At 41.3% G+C, this 18,765-nt stretch overlaps 1 protein-coding gene across 1 annotated transcript in view; it reads left to right on the top strand.

The window, feature by feature from the left end:
* The window catches only part of LOC106592870 (zinc finger protein 585A), a 38,400-nt gene that overhangs the window by 13,988 nt on the left and 5,647 nt on the right, over window positions 1-18,765 (top strand). The window contains exons 4-5 of the mRNA XM_045698620.1: window positions 5,741-5,872; window positions 7,387-7,632. Coding sequence (XP_045554576.1) covers window positions 5,741-5,872; window positions 7,387-7,632 — 378 coding nt within the window. The remainder of the gene's footprint in view (window positions 1-5,740; window positions 5,873-7,386; window positions 7,633-18,765) is intronic.

The raw sequence follows: 18,765 nt of genomic DNA on the forward strand, positions 1-18,765 counted from the left end.
AGGATGCTGACCCATGTTGACTCCTATGCTTCCTAGTTGTGACAAGTTGGCTGGATGTGCCTGGCACCTACTCCCATACCCCATGCAAAGGCACTTCAATCTTTTGTTTTGCCCGAAGTTACTCTCAACTGCAGCGGCAGCTGCTGATTGGCTGAATACCCGAGTCGCGAGATGGTTAGTTGTCAACAAAGAGGCTTGACAGAACCATGACGCCACGTTTTCGAACCACAGGCGTGAGAACTCGAGCTGTCAGATATGAACACGTCTTAACACTTGAAATGATCATTTTTCACTTGCTTGTTTCAAGTGTCAAATGTCATTTTTTTTTTGTACACGTGATTTTTTTAAAACCCTGTCCAGTGTCCGTTTACTGGCGATTTGAACACTTCTGGGCATTTTTACATGCGTTCATTACACCATTACAGCCTATTGGGTAAGGAGAGTTGTTTTTGGATAATTGCCGAAAACTTATTTGGTAGGTAACGTCACATTTTATGATTTAAAAAAAAAAGTTTATTTTAAGCATTTATGCATTGCACCAAGGTATTTTATTTTAAATTAGCTAGCCATAATTTGTCCTTGTCTGAAGTATTAAGCTAAGCACCTACTTTTCCAAAACCCCATTTGTTTGATGAATAAATTAAAGCAATACTAGTCACTATACTTTCCAAACCACAAAGGCTGAATTTAAATGTTATATAAACGGTTACCGATGCAGCTGAGGAAGGACCAGGGTGCACAACATTTGAGATAAGCTTGTTGTGCATATGGAAAATATCTGGGATCTTTTATTTCAGCTCGAGACCAACATTTTACGTTGCATTTATATTTTTGTTCAGTGTATACTTATTCCCTGACGTTGTCCAAGTTGTGATTTCTCATTAATTCCATATTGCCCACTTCCTCACCAGACAGTAGCAACAAACTATTAGAAACGGTGCTAATTTCATTCATCAACATTTTAAAGAGCAGTAGACATGTCCCAGATCATAGTCTAGCTCAAAACTAATGACACTTTCACTATGTACAAAGTAACAGTACAAAACATTATTTTAGCAAACATAAAATAACTTGACTGAATAGATATTTAATAAATATTTCAAAACAATACATTATACTATAGACCTGCTAAATTACATCCAGCACATGAACAGAATAGATGTAACAATTGTTCATGAAGCAAACATTGTATGACTTGGTGAAGGTGGTAGAAAGAAGCTGTCTGTTTTCCTCCCCCTCCTTCATTCATGGTGCTCGTTCAACATAGCATTTGGAGATTCCTGTGAACATCATCATAAACATGTCATTCTAAACAGCAACATCTTCCTAACAGGAATTTAGACCAGTTGACAATTTAACAGAATTCAGTCTTGTTCATGTTGATGATACGTACAACATGAGACAGATAGCAAGCCATGGTATATCAGACCGTATACCACGGGTATGAGTCAATATTACTTGTTTATTACGTTGGTAACCAGTTTTTAATAGCAATAAGGCTCCTCTGGGTTTCGTGGTATATGGCCAATATACCACAGGTATGGGCTGTATCCAGGCACTCTGTTGCATCATGCAGAAGAACAGCCCCAAGCCGTGGTATATTGTCGATATACCACAAACCCCTGAGGTGCCTTATTGCTTAAATATAACACGGATACATGCGCATGTGAGGGTTCAAATAATGTTACTACTACTAGCTTGCTCTCTCCCTGCTTTTCCTGAACATGTTTATCTGATATAGCTAGTTGTTGTTCTTCCTTGCTCATCCAAAGCAGGCTTTTCTCCTCCTCGCTAGTCTTCAGATGCTTGACTAAATGATCATGTTGTGGCTGTAACATGGCCATTGCATTAGAACAACAACTAGATACACTCTTAGAAAAATGGGTTCCAAACGGGTTCTTCAGCTGTCCCCATAACTATTTGGTTCCAGGTAGAACCCTTTTGGGATCCATGTAGAACCCCCTGTCCACAGAGGGTTCTTCAAAAAGTTATCCTATGGTGACAGCTGAATAACTTAATGTTCTAGATAGCACCTTTTCTAAGAGTGTAGCTTTATCAGATAGAAATTATCAGGAAAAACAGCTAATTTAGCAAGCTAATAAAATACCTATTGCATTGGTTCAACCTTGAAATATAACTAAAGATAGAGATCTTACTTTTTATCTCTGTAGCAGTTTGCTCTCACCTCGTCTGGGCACTGCAACAGACATATCTTATTCCCCATTCTCAATTGTTTAGATTCTGCAGGGAGCTAGCCTGTTCTCCTAAAACATTAGCTAATAGCTAAGTTAGCCAACTTGAGCAAATAAATCTCCGCTTGCTAACTAGCAAAGCCAACCAATTACACAACAAATACAAAGTAAACAATTATTTTCTAAACTAATATTAGTCTCAACCAAATGACAAGTACAAATAACTATTGTTCTGTTCCACAACGTAACAACCACTAGTTACAGGTTAGACAAAAGATTATTGCTAGCTAGCTAGCTAGCCATGCTATTTCAATGAAAATAAGCTAGCTAGCCAGCGTCAGCTTTGGAGTTGTAATGCTATGTGGGAAAAGTCGTTTTAATTTCTTCTTCCATTTTTTTTCTCATCAACGCAACGCCTTGCTGTAGCGTTTACATTCTGTAAATCTAACGTTAATTGACTAATTTTAACAATTTAATCCATATTTACAAACATCTCCTCCCTCCCTGAGTAAGCGATTCATCGCAACAGGCCGGAAGCTAAAGTCGCGGAAATGGAGATGGGTGGGGGTACAATGTGGTACTTTCAGACGCATGAAAAGTAACCGTGACTACACAGGCGTTCAAAACGTGTGTAGTGGCACCAGTTCATGCGTTCAAATAACCTGTAAATACACACGGAACAGGTGTAAGGAACACATGTAAAAATGCCCATAACAAGCGTTCAAATCAAGACGATAAGAGCATGTATTTCAGAGAGCGCTCCGTAAGCCATGCCCCAGTGGTCAGAGCTAGGCACATTGGACTGGGACACGTTTTAATATAATAAAGCCTCTCATTTTACAATGGACCAGCCTTGGTTCTGTGTAGCCTAGTTATGCTAATACATTTGAGACCAGTGCATTGAAGATCATTTCGTCTTTGACTTAATCAGTGAAATATCTTTGAGTAGTAAGCAGGGAAACAACGAGTCCCAGACAGTTCAATAGAACATACCAGAGGAGGGCATCGTTTACTAGGCTACATCACTTATTAGGATCATCTAATACCACCAGTGTCGTTGACCAAACAGACAGTGGAAAGCCTTTTCACACTGAGATTTATTTGTCAAAGGTCCACGGTGGGTCTATGTAAACTATGTGATTTAAATTGGAGACTGATTTTATAGCAGTGAATGTAATCTATTAATGTATTGTTCTAGTATTTCTAAGTAGCAACCATATCAGCCAGGGAAACGAAATGTTCTCACTTGATGATAGAACATTCACATTTTTCAGTGAAGTTGGAATCCTTCCTCTTCAAAGGTAAGGTCCTTTGCACCATAAAGACATTGCTGTGGTGCCCACCAGACAATCTGGTGAGGCACCCAGACCCTGTGACCTAAAACCCTGACTGATCAGAGGACTGTTTTAGCAGTGACGGAGTAACACCTTTGGTCCTAACCACTGCTCCATAATTGCTGTCCGTCAACCTCCCTCCTCATGGTGTGCCTGTTGGTGCGCTGTCCAACTGTTGCCTGCCGTTTAGCCTCCTGCTGCTCCACCGACAGCGCCATGCCAGCCAGGATGACTGCATGCCCCAGGTGCCCTTGTTTTAACAATGTCCGGTACAGACAGGGATGACGTGGAGGGTAGCGATTGTTCTGGCTCAGGTTTAAGAAGACATTTCCTTCCACTGAACCTGCCCCAGAGACTGTTCCTTACCCACTGATGATCCTCCTCTGTGGGCTCTCGGGACAGAGGGTTGTAGTCTTCGGCCGGGTACAGGTACTCCACTGACTGCACCTGGTTGGGCACGGCTGGCATCCGTACGGACGATATTGTGAACCACCAAAATAGGCTGCATGGCTCCACTGATGAGCTCCACGGAGGCATTCACATGTGGTAGAGAGAACCCCCTGGTCACCTATAGAGACCTGCCAAGAGGAAGGATGTTAAGTGACACATGCCTTTCAATGAATGACTTGGAACACCTTGAAATGCATTCGTTGTAAGAAATGTGCCATATAAATAAAGTTTGATTTGATTGATGACATTACCGCTGTAGAATATTTAATAAACTGTAATTTTCAGGACAAGTGGTTTTTCCATGACCTTTTAATTGATAACTTGGGATTTTATCACTTGACATCAATCATACAGTGGGAAGGATCCTATAGATCAAGACTGTGAATGCATGTACCACTCTGAATAAATAAATACAGTGCCTTTTGAAGATTTGTCTCTGGTCATTATACTACAAAACAGGCTGGATGTCTAAAATAAATCAATTCTGAATGTCAATAGATTTAGATTCATTCTCATCAATGGCAACATTCTAGAACTGAGTTATCACTCATCGAAGTCCGGTATCCGGAGTAATCTGGTTAATGATTATATAGTTATGTGGCTCTTTCTTTGTAGAATGTTGACCGCTGTATAGAACATATTGTATTGCAAAGATGCTCAAACTTCACTTAATAGCTACACTCACCGACACAGGATAATCTTTATCCCTGATGCTGGGCCTGACCAAACCGGGAAATTGTCACTTACATGGCCAGACCTCTAGTGGTCTTTTCCTCTTCCAATGCTCTTATGCTAATCCTTGAAAAATGCCATAAGGTCTGAAATAGACACCAACATTGACATACTATACAAACAATTACCTAGGCTAAGTAAAACAACGATGTTTGATCTACTGCTCTGCTAACTAGCTAGCTAACGTGTAGCCAGCGAGTAGCTAAAACAGAGAAAGGGGATGTAAAACTGCACTGATGGAGTGGAAATCACATGAAATAGATGTGGTAGTTGCAGCAGCAGATACATATTTGGGTGTGAGAGATTTTAGTGCAGAAGAAGTTGAGGGAAGTGGTTCCATCCTCCAAAGCAGATGGCCTGGTGTAGGATTGTTTAGGGCCAAAGTAGTGGGATGGGGTGGAGAGTTTTGGGGGATTGTGTATAGGTGCAGGATTAGATGGTGCAATTTAAGATTTTCCCATTCTCCTTTTCCCTGATTTTTATTTTGTGACCTAAATGTGCAATCCGTACTCCAACCTGCGATAGGCAGCAACATGCAACATGTCTAGTCTGCCGGAAATTTACACAAAGAAGAAGATTTCACCAAAGATGTTTATGTAAACCAAGATAGACCACATCTTGTTGTTTCCAATGGGAACAAATGAGTCATAGTAGGTAGAGCCAAGCACCCGCTAGTGATATCCTATTGGCGTGTTCTAGCAAACCTCTGCATATTTCCGTTAGGGAACGCCTAATCGGTGAAGTGCTTGTGTGCAATAACTAAATTTGCCTTTGGATTCCCAAACAACATTTCAAAAAACTTTTGAAAAGGGTAAAGTCTACAAAACTTGGTCCACTCTTTTCATAACAGATTTTAGTTTGGGGAACAGAAAACTGTATTGAGATAAAATGTTTATTCGATGAGAACATTTGCAGAAAGTAGGCCAAAATCCATCTCGTTCCATTTTCTCCCACTGTTTGCCAGTGGGCTTCCTATATGGTAGTGAGTGGAAAGCCAACCGGATGCTTCACATTTATACGTTCAATGAAATATATGTTTCATTGTTCTGTCTGTGATGTCGCGTTTGCTCTGTTGCAGTGGTGGAACAGGAAGTTCCGGGAAGGCGCCAGAATTGTGTGGTGAAGACGATATATTTTGTGTCAGTTTCACTTTTATTAATACAGGCATGTAATAGCACGTTTAAACTTTGTAATATCGAAATAACATGTCATAACGTGCTGGGTAACACATCCTTTAAGGTATTATCACGTTTGGTAAAGGTTTTACGTGTTATTTTTGTGTCAAGCCGAGTGAGCGTAACAATTTTATGTCACATAGTTAGAGACTTTGGGTTTGGCTGAGTGAATGAACATAATTTAGTAAAGTTAATTTAATTTTAAAAATCAATTTATTTGCAATTTCTGAGTTCGTTATTGGTTTTGTGTAAAATTCACGGGATGGTAAAATGGCGGCTCCCCTTCTGTCTACGTCAACTGCATTCAGTGCAGGCAGCGAGGGTTCACTTATTTATATATATATATATATATATATTTTTTTTTACATGTGTAACAATATTCAGACTTTCAGGTGTTTCTATGTTTATCTATGATTGTTACTAGGTTGTGACAAATGGGAAATACGATAGATTTTTGTGAGGTGAAGTAATACAGTGAAGACATTCAGGAGCATAGTACATAGTGCTGCCTAAATTGCATGCATGATCAGAAGGATAGTTAAATATCTACCAGGTTAGATTATTAAGCAAACAACCCAAGCATTAATTGGGAGTCAGGTGAACTAGTGTTCTGTGGTCTGGGCACGTGCATCAGCAAGCCAAGTTAGGAGGCTGCAGATTGAACAGAACAAAGCAACAAGGATTGTTTTAAGGTAGAGATATGGTTCTTCTGTTGTATATATGCTAAATGCTCTTGGTTGGTCATCAATCAACAAGATAATTGAAAAAAACATACTTATTTTATTTCACAATGCACACCATTTAAAACGGCCAAACTCCATTCACAACAGTATTCAGTTGGTTAGAGACAGACATTCAGTCAATAACAGGAATAGATTGTCCACAATCTGTGTTATCCAGACAGAAACGAGAAATGGGCAAAATAACATTTAGATTGAGAGCAATAACGAAATGGAATGATTGTCTGAGCGAACCAGAAACCTTTCAATATATAAATTCAAACAGTACTTTAGAACCATTTAAATATAATACATTGGAAGGTTGTGCAGGACAAGGGTAGATGGAGGAATCAATCTACCTTTTCAGACTGTTAGAGTATTAATCTGGTCAATATGTCAGTGTATTATGTCTCTTTGTAACAGTGTGTTATATGTGAAAATGTGATCGCATTGTAAATTGTGTTTTTAAGGACTCTTGGAAGATTAGTCCAAATGAGAAATAACATATATAATATCAAAACAAACTGCAATCTTGTAATAAATGTTTTTTTGAGTCATTTATGTAAATGTAGGAAATCTACTATAGGTTAAGTGCACTTACATTGTGTAATTTAAAGTGTGTACTTTTTGTCTGATGTTAATGAATGTTGAGTTGTCAATGCTTAGCTACCTGATCTATTGAAATTAGATAATTGAACAAATAAAATTTATTTTTAGAGAATAAAGAAAGTACCAGAACTGTCAAGAAAATAACTTTTCTGTCTGTTTCTCTTTATTACTTCAGGCCGACTCAGGTCAAGTCTGAGGCTGGTAACATCAACAGTGAGGACAAACCCAGCCTGCCTCTCTCCTTCCACACTGAGTCCAAACCTACAGTCACTGGGTCCTGATTGTGACAGTGGAGCCCAGTTTGCACTGCAGGATCCAGAGATGTCATCAGTGAAGCTGGAAGACTGCAGTCAAACACTGGAGCTGAACGTCAACATTAAAGATGAAGAGGAGGAGAAGATTGGAAAATATCTTTCTCATGGTAAGAGCAGGTTCTACCTTCATAAGTTATGACCCAGTCTATTGCTAGGTTAAATTTTATCTGACTTACACATCCCTGAAGATCTCCAGACTGTTGTTCGTTTCAACTTCATACTGTGCGTTGAAAGTTGCTATAGAAGTGTTTCAATGAGAATGTAGATGTTATTTCATGCTAATGAGATCTGCATGGTTTGACACCAGTATTGTCAACATGTGTTTTATTCACTGGGCTATCTGGAATTATCAGAGTGTAGACTGAAGATGTGAAGTAGACAAACTGCCAGTGTTCTGAAGTTCTATGAAATTACTCCGTGTAGTTGCCAGGGTTGCTGTCAATTACATTTGAATTCCAGTCAATTCAGGAAATACACTCATTCAAATTTCAATTCTCTACAATGCTTTTCGATCAGGAGAAGTTGGGGTAACACTTTACTGTAGGTGTCCTTAGTCATGTATTTATAAAGCCTTTTATAACCCCTATATAACAACAGTAATGAGTAACGGCATAAAATCTTATGAAAGTAGTTTATAATGGGTGTTTATAGATGACTGTTTATCCTGTTGTTATGCGCTAATGTCTACTGTTAATAACAACTGCTATTACACAGTCTGCATGACAACTTATGTCCTATTCTATTACATGCTACATAAGTGTCTTTATACCAGATGTTATAACGGGGTGTTTTATCATTTACCAATCTCTTTGTCAGATTATTAAACGAGTTGTTTGGATCCTGGATGCTGATTGGTTGATAGCAATGAGTTATCACCACAATCCACGCATTATGCCTGTTAACAGTTCCATTAGATTTATCACATCTGCTGTCCCACTGCCCGGCCAGTTAATTTATAAACCTAATCTGCCCTGGAAAAAAGCGTCTCTAGACAATATTTCCCCATGCTACTAGCCTATCTGACCTGTGCAACATGTTGTATCTCCACTGTGCCATGCATATGAACGTGACAAGACTGACAGCTTCTCTGATCCAAGCAAATTCATTTATCAGGATCATTCTAATGATACATCCAAAGAACTGGCAATAGAAACAAAGGTAGTAGCTAAAACAAATGGAAATTCACATAGTTTGCTGTCATTTCAGCTGCTTGATGTGATTGTGTGTTAGCTTTAGTTTACTAGCTAGCAAGCAAAGGAGAATGTTATCCTAGCTATCCCATAACTACACTACATTTTTTATTTGAACAAATTCTTATTTTACAATGACGGCCTACCCTGGCCAAACCCGGACGATGCTGGGCCAATTGTGCGCCGCGCTATGGGACTCCCAATCACGGCTGGTTGTGATACAGCCCGGGATCGAAGCAGGGTCTGTGGTGACGCCTCTAGCACTGAGATGCAGTGCCTTAGACCTCTGCGCCACTCGGGAGCAGCAGTCGAAAAGTATGTGGACACCTGCTCTTCAAACCTCTCATACCAAAATCATAGGCATTATTATGGAGTTGGTCCCCCCCTTTGCTGCTATAACAGCCTCCACTCTTTTGGGAAGGCTTTCCTCTAGATGTTGGAAGATTGCTTCGGGAACTTGCTTCCATTCAGTCACAAGGGCATTAGTGAGGTCGGGTACTGATGTTGGGCGATTAGACCTGGCTCGCGATCGGCGTTCCAATTCATCCCTAAGGTGTTCGATGGGGTTGAGGCCAGGGCTCTGTGCAGGCCAGTCAAGTTCTTCCACATCGATCTCAACAAACCATTTCTTTATGGACCCCTGCACGGGGGCATTGTCATGCTGAAACAGGAAATGGCCTTCCCCAAAACTGTTGCCACAAAGTTGGCAGCACAGCATCATCTATAATGTCATTGTGTGCTGTAGCGTTAAGATTTCCCTTCACTGGAACTACGGGGCCTAGGCTGAACCATGAAGAACAGCCCCATACCATTATTCCTCCTCCACCAAACTTTACTGTTGGCACTATGCATTGGGGCAGGTAGCGTTCTCCTTGCATCCACCAAACCCAGATTTGTCCGTCGGACTGCCAGATGGTGAAGCGTGATTCATCACTCCAGAGAATGCGTTTCCACTGCTCCAGAGTCTAATGGCGGCGAGCTTTACACCACTCAGCCGACGCTTGGCATTGTGTATGGTGATCTTAGGCTTGTGTGCGGCTGTTTGGCCATGGAAACCCATTTCATGATCTCCAGAGTAAGAGTTATTGTGCTGACGTTGCTTCCAGAGGCAGGTTGGAACTCGGGAGTGAGTGTTGCAACCGAAGACAGACGACTTTTACACATTACGTGGTTCAGCCCTCGGCGGTCCTGTTCTGTGAGCTTGTGTGGCCTACCACTTCGCAGCTGTGCCGTTGTTTCGCCTAGACGTTTCCACTTCACAATAACAGCACTGACAGTTGACCAGTGCAGAAATTTGACGAACTGACTTGTTGGAAAGGTCGCATCTTATGACGGTGCCACGTTGAATGTTACTGAGCTCTTCAGTAAGGCCATTCTACTGCCAATCTTTGTCTATGGAGATTGCATGGCTGTGTGCTTGAATTTATACACCTGTCAGCACGGGTGTGTCTGAAATAGCCAAATCCACTCATTTGCAGGGGTGTCCAGATACTTTTTTACATACATCTTATTGATTTGACAATCAGATGGTTGTTGCCTATTTATTAAATCATAATTTGAGTTTATTACGTTATTGTCTTATCATTGAACCACTGCTAGCTAGCTACAATTTTTTTATTTTTTTATTTAACTAGGCAAGTCAGTTTAGTTAAGTGTAGTTAACCGACCCTCTCTGATCATTCATCGCCATTTTACCTGTTGTTGTTGTCTTAGCTGATTAGCTGTTGTTGTCTTACCTGTTGTCTTAGCTAGCTCTCCCAATCAACACCTGTGATTGCTTTATGCCTCGCTTTATGTCTCTCTCAAATGTCTATATGCCTTGTATACTGTTGTTTAGGATATGTATCATTGTTTTAGTTTACTGTGAAACCCGTAGTCCCACTCAACATGCCTCAGATACCTCCTTTGTCCCACCTCCCACACATGCGGTGACCTCACCCAGCATAACTAGCGCCAGAGATGCAACCTCTCTTATCATCACTCAGTGCCTGGGTACACTGTACCCGCATTCCACCATACCCCTCTCTGTACATTATGCCCTGAATCTATTCTACCATGCCCAGAAATCTGCTCCTTTTATTCTCTGTCCCCAACGCACTAGACGACCAGTTTAACATCAGAAGCCTGCTCCCTAAGTTTGTTTTACTCACTGCTTTAGCACACTCCGCCAACCCTGATGTCCTTGCCGTGTCTGAATCCTGGCTTAGGAAGGCCACCAAAAATTCTGATATTTCCATACCCAACTACAACATTTTCCGTCAAGATAGAACTGCCAAAGGGGGAGGAGTTGCAATCTACTCCAGAGAGAGCCTGCAAAGTTCTGTCATACTGTCCAGGTCTATGCCCAAACAATTCGAGCTTCTAATTTTAAAAATGTATCTCTCCAGAAATAAGTCTCTCACTGTTGCCCCCCTCAGCTCCCAGCTGTGCCCTGGACACCATATGTGAATTGATTGCCCCCCATCTATCTTCAGAGTTCATTCTGTTAGGTGACCTAAACTGGGATATGCTTAACACCCCGGCAGTCCTACAATCTAAGCTAGATGCCCTCAATCTCACACAAATTATCAAGGAACCCACCAGGTACAACCCTAAATCTGTAAACATGGGCACCCTCATAGATATTATCCTGACCAACCTGCCCTCCAAATACACCTCTGCTGTTTTCAATCAGGATCTCAGCGATCACTGCCTTATTGCCTGCATCCGCTATGGGTCCACGGTCAAACGACCACCCCTCATCACTGTCAAACGCTCCCTAAAACACTTCTACGCTTGTTTATTTCATGTGTAACTCTGTTTTTGTTTGTGTCGCACTGCTTTGCTTTATCTTGGCCAGGTCGAAGTTGTAAATGAGAACTTGTTCTCAACTAGCCTACCTGGTGAAATAAAATAAAAGTTAAGAACAAACTCTTATTTACAATGACGGCCTACCCCGGCCAAACCCGGACGACGCCGGGCCAATTGTGCGCCGCCCTATTGGACTCCCAATCACGGCCGGATGTGATGCAGCCTGGATTCGAACCAGGGGCTACAGTGACGTCTCTTGCACTGAGATGCAGTGCCGTAGACCAGTGAGTTAGGGGCATAGAGCGAGCCGTTTGTGAGCGTAGGGGTTGGTAATGTTCTCTCGTTGCGACGTGACTGGCTCAGTGTTCTGTCACTCATGGGACACTACGTCGCCGCAGAATCTACAGGGAGAGCTGGAGAATGTAAGCACCTTGGGTGCTGTCATACTTACATTAGAAGTGCCCATTCAAGAAGGCTCATGGTCATTGGCCAGAGATAAAATGACGTCAAGTCACGTTATATGTAAAGTAGCGTTGATTGGACTGATCATGTCAACATCATACTTTCAAAATCTTAGCTAGCAGTCATCATCATGAATCAAGTCGACAATCTACTGGCAAATCCTTTTCAATCCTTGTCATATGAAGAGAGATTATTGATAAAATGTATCGGTGCTCATCGGCCATTGGAAATAAACATTACACAACAAGTTGGAAATTTAAAATTCAACAATGAGTGGTTTGGAAGCAAGCAGTGGTAGCATGGCAAAGCAATCACTATTTTGCTTTCCCTGCCTGCTATTCAGTGGAGGGTGTGCTGTCCAAGTTGAGCCTTCCACCTTCACAACCAACAAACGGAGGAGAATAGGTACGTGCCTGCCAGGATTATAACATGCATTAATTTGTGGCAATTGTGAGACAGGACTGCGTGGCCATGATGAGTCGGCCGACTCCTTGAACCCAGGTGTTTTCAGGTGTATTTTTGAGACCATGCATGAAGGAGATTACAGACTACAAAGGCATTCTAATGACCAACCACTTTTTAAGGGTACATCAAGCACGATCCAAAAGGAACTTTTGTATGTATGAACTGTACAGAGAAGCTATAGCTAAGGAGGTGTCTGAGACTCCTTTTGCGTCTGTACAGGCAGACAAGACCACTGACGTCTCCTGTAAATCACAGATGTTAATAGTGCTGCACTACATGTTACCAGACAACAGTGTGTGTGAGAAGTGTTTGTAGAGGTGAAGGACAAAACTGGTGTTGGCTTCTCCAACACCATCAAACAAGTCCTAGCTCCACTGAATGTCAAGGAGAAACTGGTTGCACAAACCTGCGATTGGTCAGCGCTGATGAGTGGTAATGTATGTGGTGTCCAAACGCTACTGAAGGATTCCTTTCCCACCGCAGAACTCTGGTGTTCTACCCAGCTATGGCTTGTGGGCAACCAGGAGAAGTTGTTCACTGTCTACCGGCATCCTGAGCTGCACATTGGAAACACAGCAATTTCTTTATTGAAATCACTCAACGAGAACAACCTGCAGGAGGCCTTGTCTGAAACGGTCTCTCTTCTCAAAATCATCATCACCACTCCGATGACAACTGCCGAGTCAGAGAGAAACTTTTCCACCTTAACTTCTTCGACCTAGGGGGCAGTATTCGGAAGTTTGGATGAATGAGGTGCCCAAAGTAAACGGCCTTTTTCTCAGGCCCAGAAGCTAGGATATGCATATATGGTAGCATTAGATAGAAAACAATCTACAGTTTCCAAAACTGTTAAAATAATGTCTGTGAGTATAACAGAAATGATATGGCAGGTGAAAACCCGAGGACAATCCATCCAGAATTTTTTTTTTTCCAGCTCACCCCTGATTAGAATGGCTGTCAATGGGAAAATCAAAGGAATTCCTCCTAGATTGCAGTTCCTAGGGATTCCACAAGTTGTCAACAGTCTTTAGAAAGAGTTTCAAACTTGTTTTTAGAAAAATAAGATAGAATTTGTAGTTTTACCAGGTGGCTCCCATTTTGGCTGTAGTGTTATGACGCGCATGGATGAAAGCGCGCACTTCATTGTTTATCTCCGGTAATGGACATACTATTCTCCATTTTCAATTTTATCTATAATTTACATATTAGGGTACCTGAGGATTGATTAGAAACGTTGTTTGACTTGTTTGGAGAAGTTTATTGGTAACGTTTGGGATTCATTTTGTATGCATTTTGAACGAGGGAAACCGGTGGATTACTGAGTCAAGCGCGCCAGCTAAACATACTTTTTTTGGATATAAAGAAGGACTTTATCGAACAAAATGACCATTTGTTATGTTGCTGGGACCCTTGTGATTGCAACCAGATGAAGATATTCAAAGGTAAGTGATTTATTTTGTCGCTATTTCTGACTTTCGTGATGGTTGGAAAATTAATGTAATGCTTTTGTGTGCGGGGCGCTGTCCTCAGATAATCGCATTGTGTGCTTTCGCCGTAAAGCCTTTTTGAAATCTGACAAAACGGCTGGATTAACAAGAAGTTAAGCTTTTAAATGATGTATGACACTTATTGATGTATGACACGTATTTTCATGAATGTTTAATATTACAATTTGTGTCATTTGAATTTCGCGCTCTGCAATTTCATCGGATGTTGACCAGCGCAGAGGTTAAAAGGATAAAACCTTCATACGCAACTCCATGGGCCAGAAAGGTTAACTTCTATGGGCTACGTGGGACGCTAGCGTCCCACCTGCGGGACACAGCCAGTGAAATATCAGGGCGGCAAATTCTAAAACAACAAAATGTCCGTGTGACCGCGCATATCCAATCCCTTTGTTGCCAGGCAGTCCACTCAGAAACTGAGCTCCTATTATCTGCCCAGTGACCGGAGAATGCTCAAACCACTTTCTGAAGGCTGTTGACAGCCAATGGAAGCCTTAGGAAGTGCAACGTCACCCCACAGACACTGTAGTTTCAATAGAGAATCAAAAAAAGAACTACAATTCTCAGACTTTCCACTTCCTGCTTGGATTTTTCTCAGGTTTTGCCTGCCATATGAGTTCTGTTATACTCACAGACACCATTCAAACAGTTTTAGAAACTTCAGAGTGTTTTCTATCCAAATCTACTAATAATGTGCATATTCTAGTTTCTGGGCCAGAGTAGTAACCTGTTTAAATTGGGTACGTTTTTCATCCGGCTGTGAAAATACTGCCCCCTATCCCAGACAGGTTAATCCATAATAAAAACATAAAACACGTAGTTACGTTCTAGTTGCGGGTCCAGTTCTGACATTATGTGTAGGCCTAGCTGAGGCGACCCCGAATCCCAAGTTTCGGCTCGATAGGTCATTTGGAGCCCGAGCAGCGACCTTAATTGGTGCTGAAAATCCACATTTTCTGGCCGTTGCTACGGGGTCCTTGAATGAGCTATCGGACAGAAACGTTAGGGTCCGTCTCTATGGGCCGAGGCGGTTTCAATGCACCTAGTCTTGCGACTCTGGGACTTTTTCTAAATGTCGTCATTTTTGTGATGGTCAAAATTAATTGAAGTTATTGCAAATGTACGAGGCAGTTTCTCGGTCTGAGAACTATTTACATTTACATTTAAGTCATTTAGCAGACGCTCTTATCCAGAGCGACTTACAAAATGGTGCATTCACCTTATGATATCCAGTGGAACAACCACTTTACAATAGTGCATCTAAATATTTTAAGGGGGGGGTTAGAAGGATTACTTTATCCTATCCTAGGTATTCCTTAAAGAGGTGGGGTTTCAGGTGTCTCCGGAAGGTGGTGATTGACTCCGCTGTCCTGGCGTCGTGAGGGAGCTTGTTCCACCATTGGGGTGCCAGAGCAGCGAACAGTTTTGACTGGGCTGAGCGGGAACTGTGCTTCCTCAGAGGTAGGGGGGCCAGCAGGCCAGTGGTGGATGAACGCAGTGCCCTTGTTTGGGTGTAGGGCCTGATCAGAGCCTGAAGGTATGGAGGTGCCGTTCCCTTCACAGCTCCGTAGGCAATCACCATGGTCTATCTAACTATCTAGTGCACGGTGAGTTACGTGGCTCTATCAACTTGACCTCTAGAACAGGTTTCTAAAGTTTCAGAGTTCTAGGTCTGACGGTTCTTTGATAGTTCGAACAAAGGTAACTATTGCAGGCTTTGTGTGTCTGTAAGCCCCAAACTATATCACTCCGTCCTTGCTGTGTTTGTGTGTGAGCATTTCTTGGAAATCTGATGGGAGAAATGACTGATTTACAGTTCATGAGGGTTACCTAGTCACACACATGAAGTTTTGGAAAGATGTGACTTTTTTTAACCCTTTGAAACAGACACTGTGACCCCAATTAAAGGCACTTCCGGTTGGCACAGGAACCTTAAAGTAAACACATATCCTCATTGGGGTAGGCTTTTACAGAATCCTGAGTTTTAAGTCTTTAGGTTAAGAATCCAACCACAGTGTCCGATTTCAAAAAGGCTTTACGGCGAAAGCATACCATTAGATTATGTTAAGACAGCACCTAGACAAGAAAAACCACACAGCCATTTTCCAAGCAAGGAGAGGCGTCACAAAAACCAGAAATACAGCTAAAATGAATCGCTAACCTTTGACGATCTTCTTCAGATGACACTCCCAGGACTCAATGTTACACAATACATGTATGTTTTGCTCAATAAAGTTCATATTTATATCCAAAAACCCATTTTACATTGGCGTGTAATGTTCAGAAATGTTTTGCCTCCAAAACTTCCAGTGAAAGAGCACATAAATTTACAGAAATACTCATCATAAACGTTGATAAAATATACAACTGTTATGCATAGAATTAAAGATACACTTCTCCTTAATGCAACCGCTGTCTCAGATTTTCAAAAAGCTTTACGGCGAAAGCACACTTTGCAATAATCTGAGTACAGCGCTCAGTCACCAAAACAAGCCATACAGATACCCGCCATGTTGCGGAGTCAACAAAAGTCAGAAATGGCATTATAAATATTCACTAACCTTTGATGGTCTTCATCGGAATGCACTCCCTCCAATACTGCCCCCCTGCCCTAGTGAGGTTAAGCGCCGCACCGTGTCACTCCATCCTTGCTTTGTGTGTGTGTGAGAGTTTTTTTCTTTGACATTTGTTGGGAGTAATGACTGATTTACAGTTCATGAGGGTTGCCTAATCACACATATGAAGTTTTGGAAAGATGTGACCTTTTTAACCCTTCGAAACAGCCCCTATGACCCCAATTTAAGGTACTTCCGGTTGACACAGGAAGCTGAAAGTGAACACATATCCTCCTTGGGGAGGCTCTTACAGAATTTGGAGTTTTAAGTCTTTACGTTAAGAACTGACTTATTTACAGAGGGTTGAATGATTGAGTGTTATTTCAGAAAATCACAGAAATCACGTAGAGTTCCGAAACCCACCTTAACGGATTCGTCTGAACATGCCGCAACTGGATCTGTAACTTTTTTGAGAAAAAAAAACACATTTCTTTGAGCATCACCAATTGTATGTTGTACGATTTCTCTTAAATTACGATAGATAAATGTCTGGTTCTTTTTTTTCCTGACACCGTAGGTTCATGTACTTTGACGTGAAGCGGTCAAATTAGCGCTCTATTTTTGTTTTTGACATTTAATCCTAGAATAATGGCCTTAACTCAAAAAGTGTTGAGGCCTCGACGCCATCTTGTTCGGGGTTAACTGCCCATTATGCCAAACCTATGCTCACCAAGTTTCGTCTTCAAAGTCTTTTCCGTTTAGGAGAAATGGCCATGTCGTGATTGGTGACGTTTTGTACATTTGCAAAAAGATTCCATTCGCCATCTGCTGGAATTTACCGGGACAGCGGAAAAATGACCAAAATTTGAACATTTTATAAAATGGAAACCGAATGTCCGGGAGACTTCGTTCGATGACTTCCCGGAAGATCTGGCCCCGGTGCATGGCCCGCCGCCGTCGGCAAATTCTACAAACATTCGCGGACGTCTAGTAAGGGACTGTACATTTGCAATATGGAGTTTCTCATCAATCATACAGCAAATGCCAAAATGCACCCTTGTGTATGTTAGTAGCCCATGTGCCTCACCCTAAGAATTTGGTACCCTTTCCCCCCTAAGAACTTAGCCTACTGTTCTGACTCGGTGGTGCACATGTAGCCTATAGCCTGTTTTAGAAAAATGTAATTTAATATTGTAACAGCTTGCTTACCTGCCCCCATTGTAAGAGTTTTAGATTTCTTCAAAACAATCAAACTGTATTATTAATTATTGAAATAATGGAGCTTGTCAACGGCCCCTGGTACCTCATAGTACACAAACACCAACTCAGTTTATGGAATGCAGGCTGTATGTTTTATCACCAAGCCATCATAAATCAATTGCCATCGCCAGAGCCCCAACTCAGTCCACACAGACACAGATGAGAGAGTACTGAGAAACCTTATTCAATGCATAAACAAACAGTATTACAATATAATCTTGTTATTTTCTACCATAAACCCTAAGGGAGTTATCACACGATAATCCCTGGATTCTCATCCCTTATTACTTAACTATAACATTGAATGGAATGATGGGTGTCATAACCATGTCATAAGCCATTATAGTGTGCAAAGACTCCTTAAGTAGACTGATATTAATTTGAGATGTTATAAAGCAGTTATGAATGTGCTTAATACTGCAGAGTTGGTAGTGTCACAGAAACATTCAGGACCTCCAAGAAATATGGGCAAATTGTAGCATAGACAGAGATATATATTTAGGATGACAAACTACTGAGTTGTACAAGCAGAACCACTTCCAGATATAAAAAAACTACATTATATTATTAGAATAACATGCCAAAAAACAATTTTGAAACTAAATGGAAGCAAATATAATAAAGAAAGGAAGATGTGCAGGCTACAGTAACAATGAGCGCCTGTTAATGCATGTGTTAATTACAGTAATTTACCGTGTTAATTACAGTAATTGACCGTACCTCATTCTTGGAGTGGAAACGTTGTTTGCCGTAACATTTCTAAAGACTGTTGACATCTAGTGGAAGCCATAGGACCTGCAACCAGGTTCCTAATAATAAGGGTATCCCATAGAAAACCATTAGAAAATCCTATGACCTAAAATAAATTTCCCCCTTGATGGTTTGTCCTCAGGGTTTCGCCTGCCAAATCAGTTCTGTTATACTCACAGACATTATTTTAACAGTTGTCGTGTCTTTGGGGTACCATTAAACTGAAGACATGTTTATCAATTAAGTCCCTGTAATTATTATCA

Source organism: Salmo salar, chromosome ssa17 (assembly GCF_905237065.1).
Source record: "Salmo salar chromosome ssa17, Ssal_v3.1, whole genome shotgun sequence".
In the NCBI taxonomy this organism is placed as follows: Eukaryota; Metazoa; Chordata; class Actinopteri; order Salmoniformes; family Salmonidae; genus Salmo; species Salmo salar.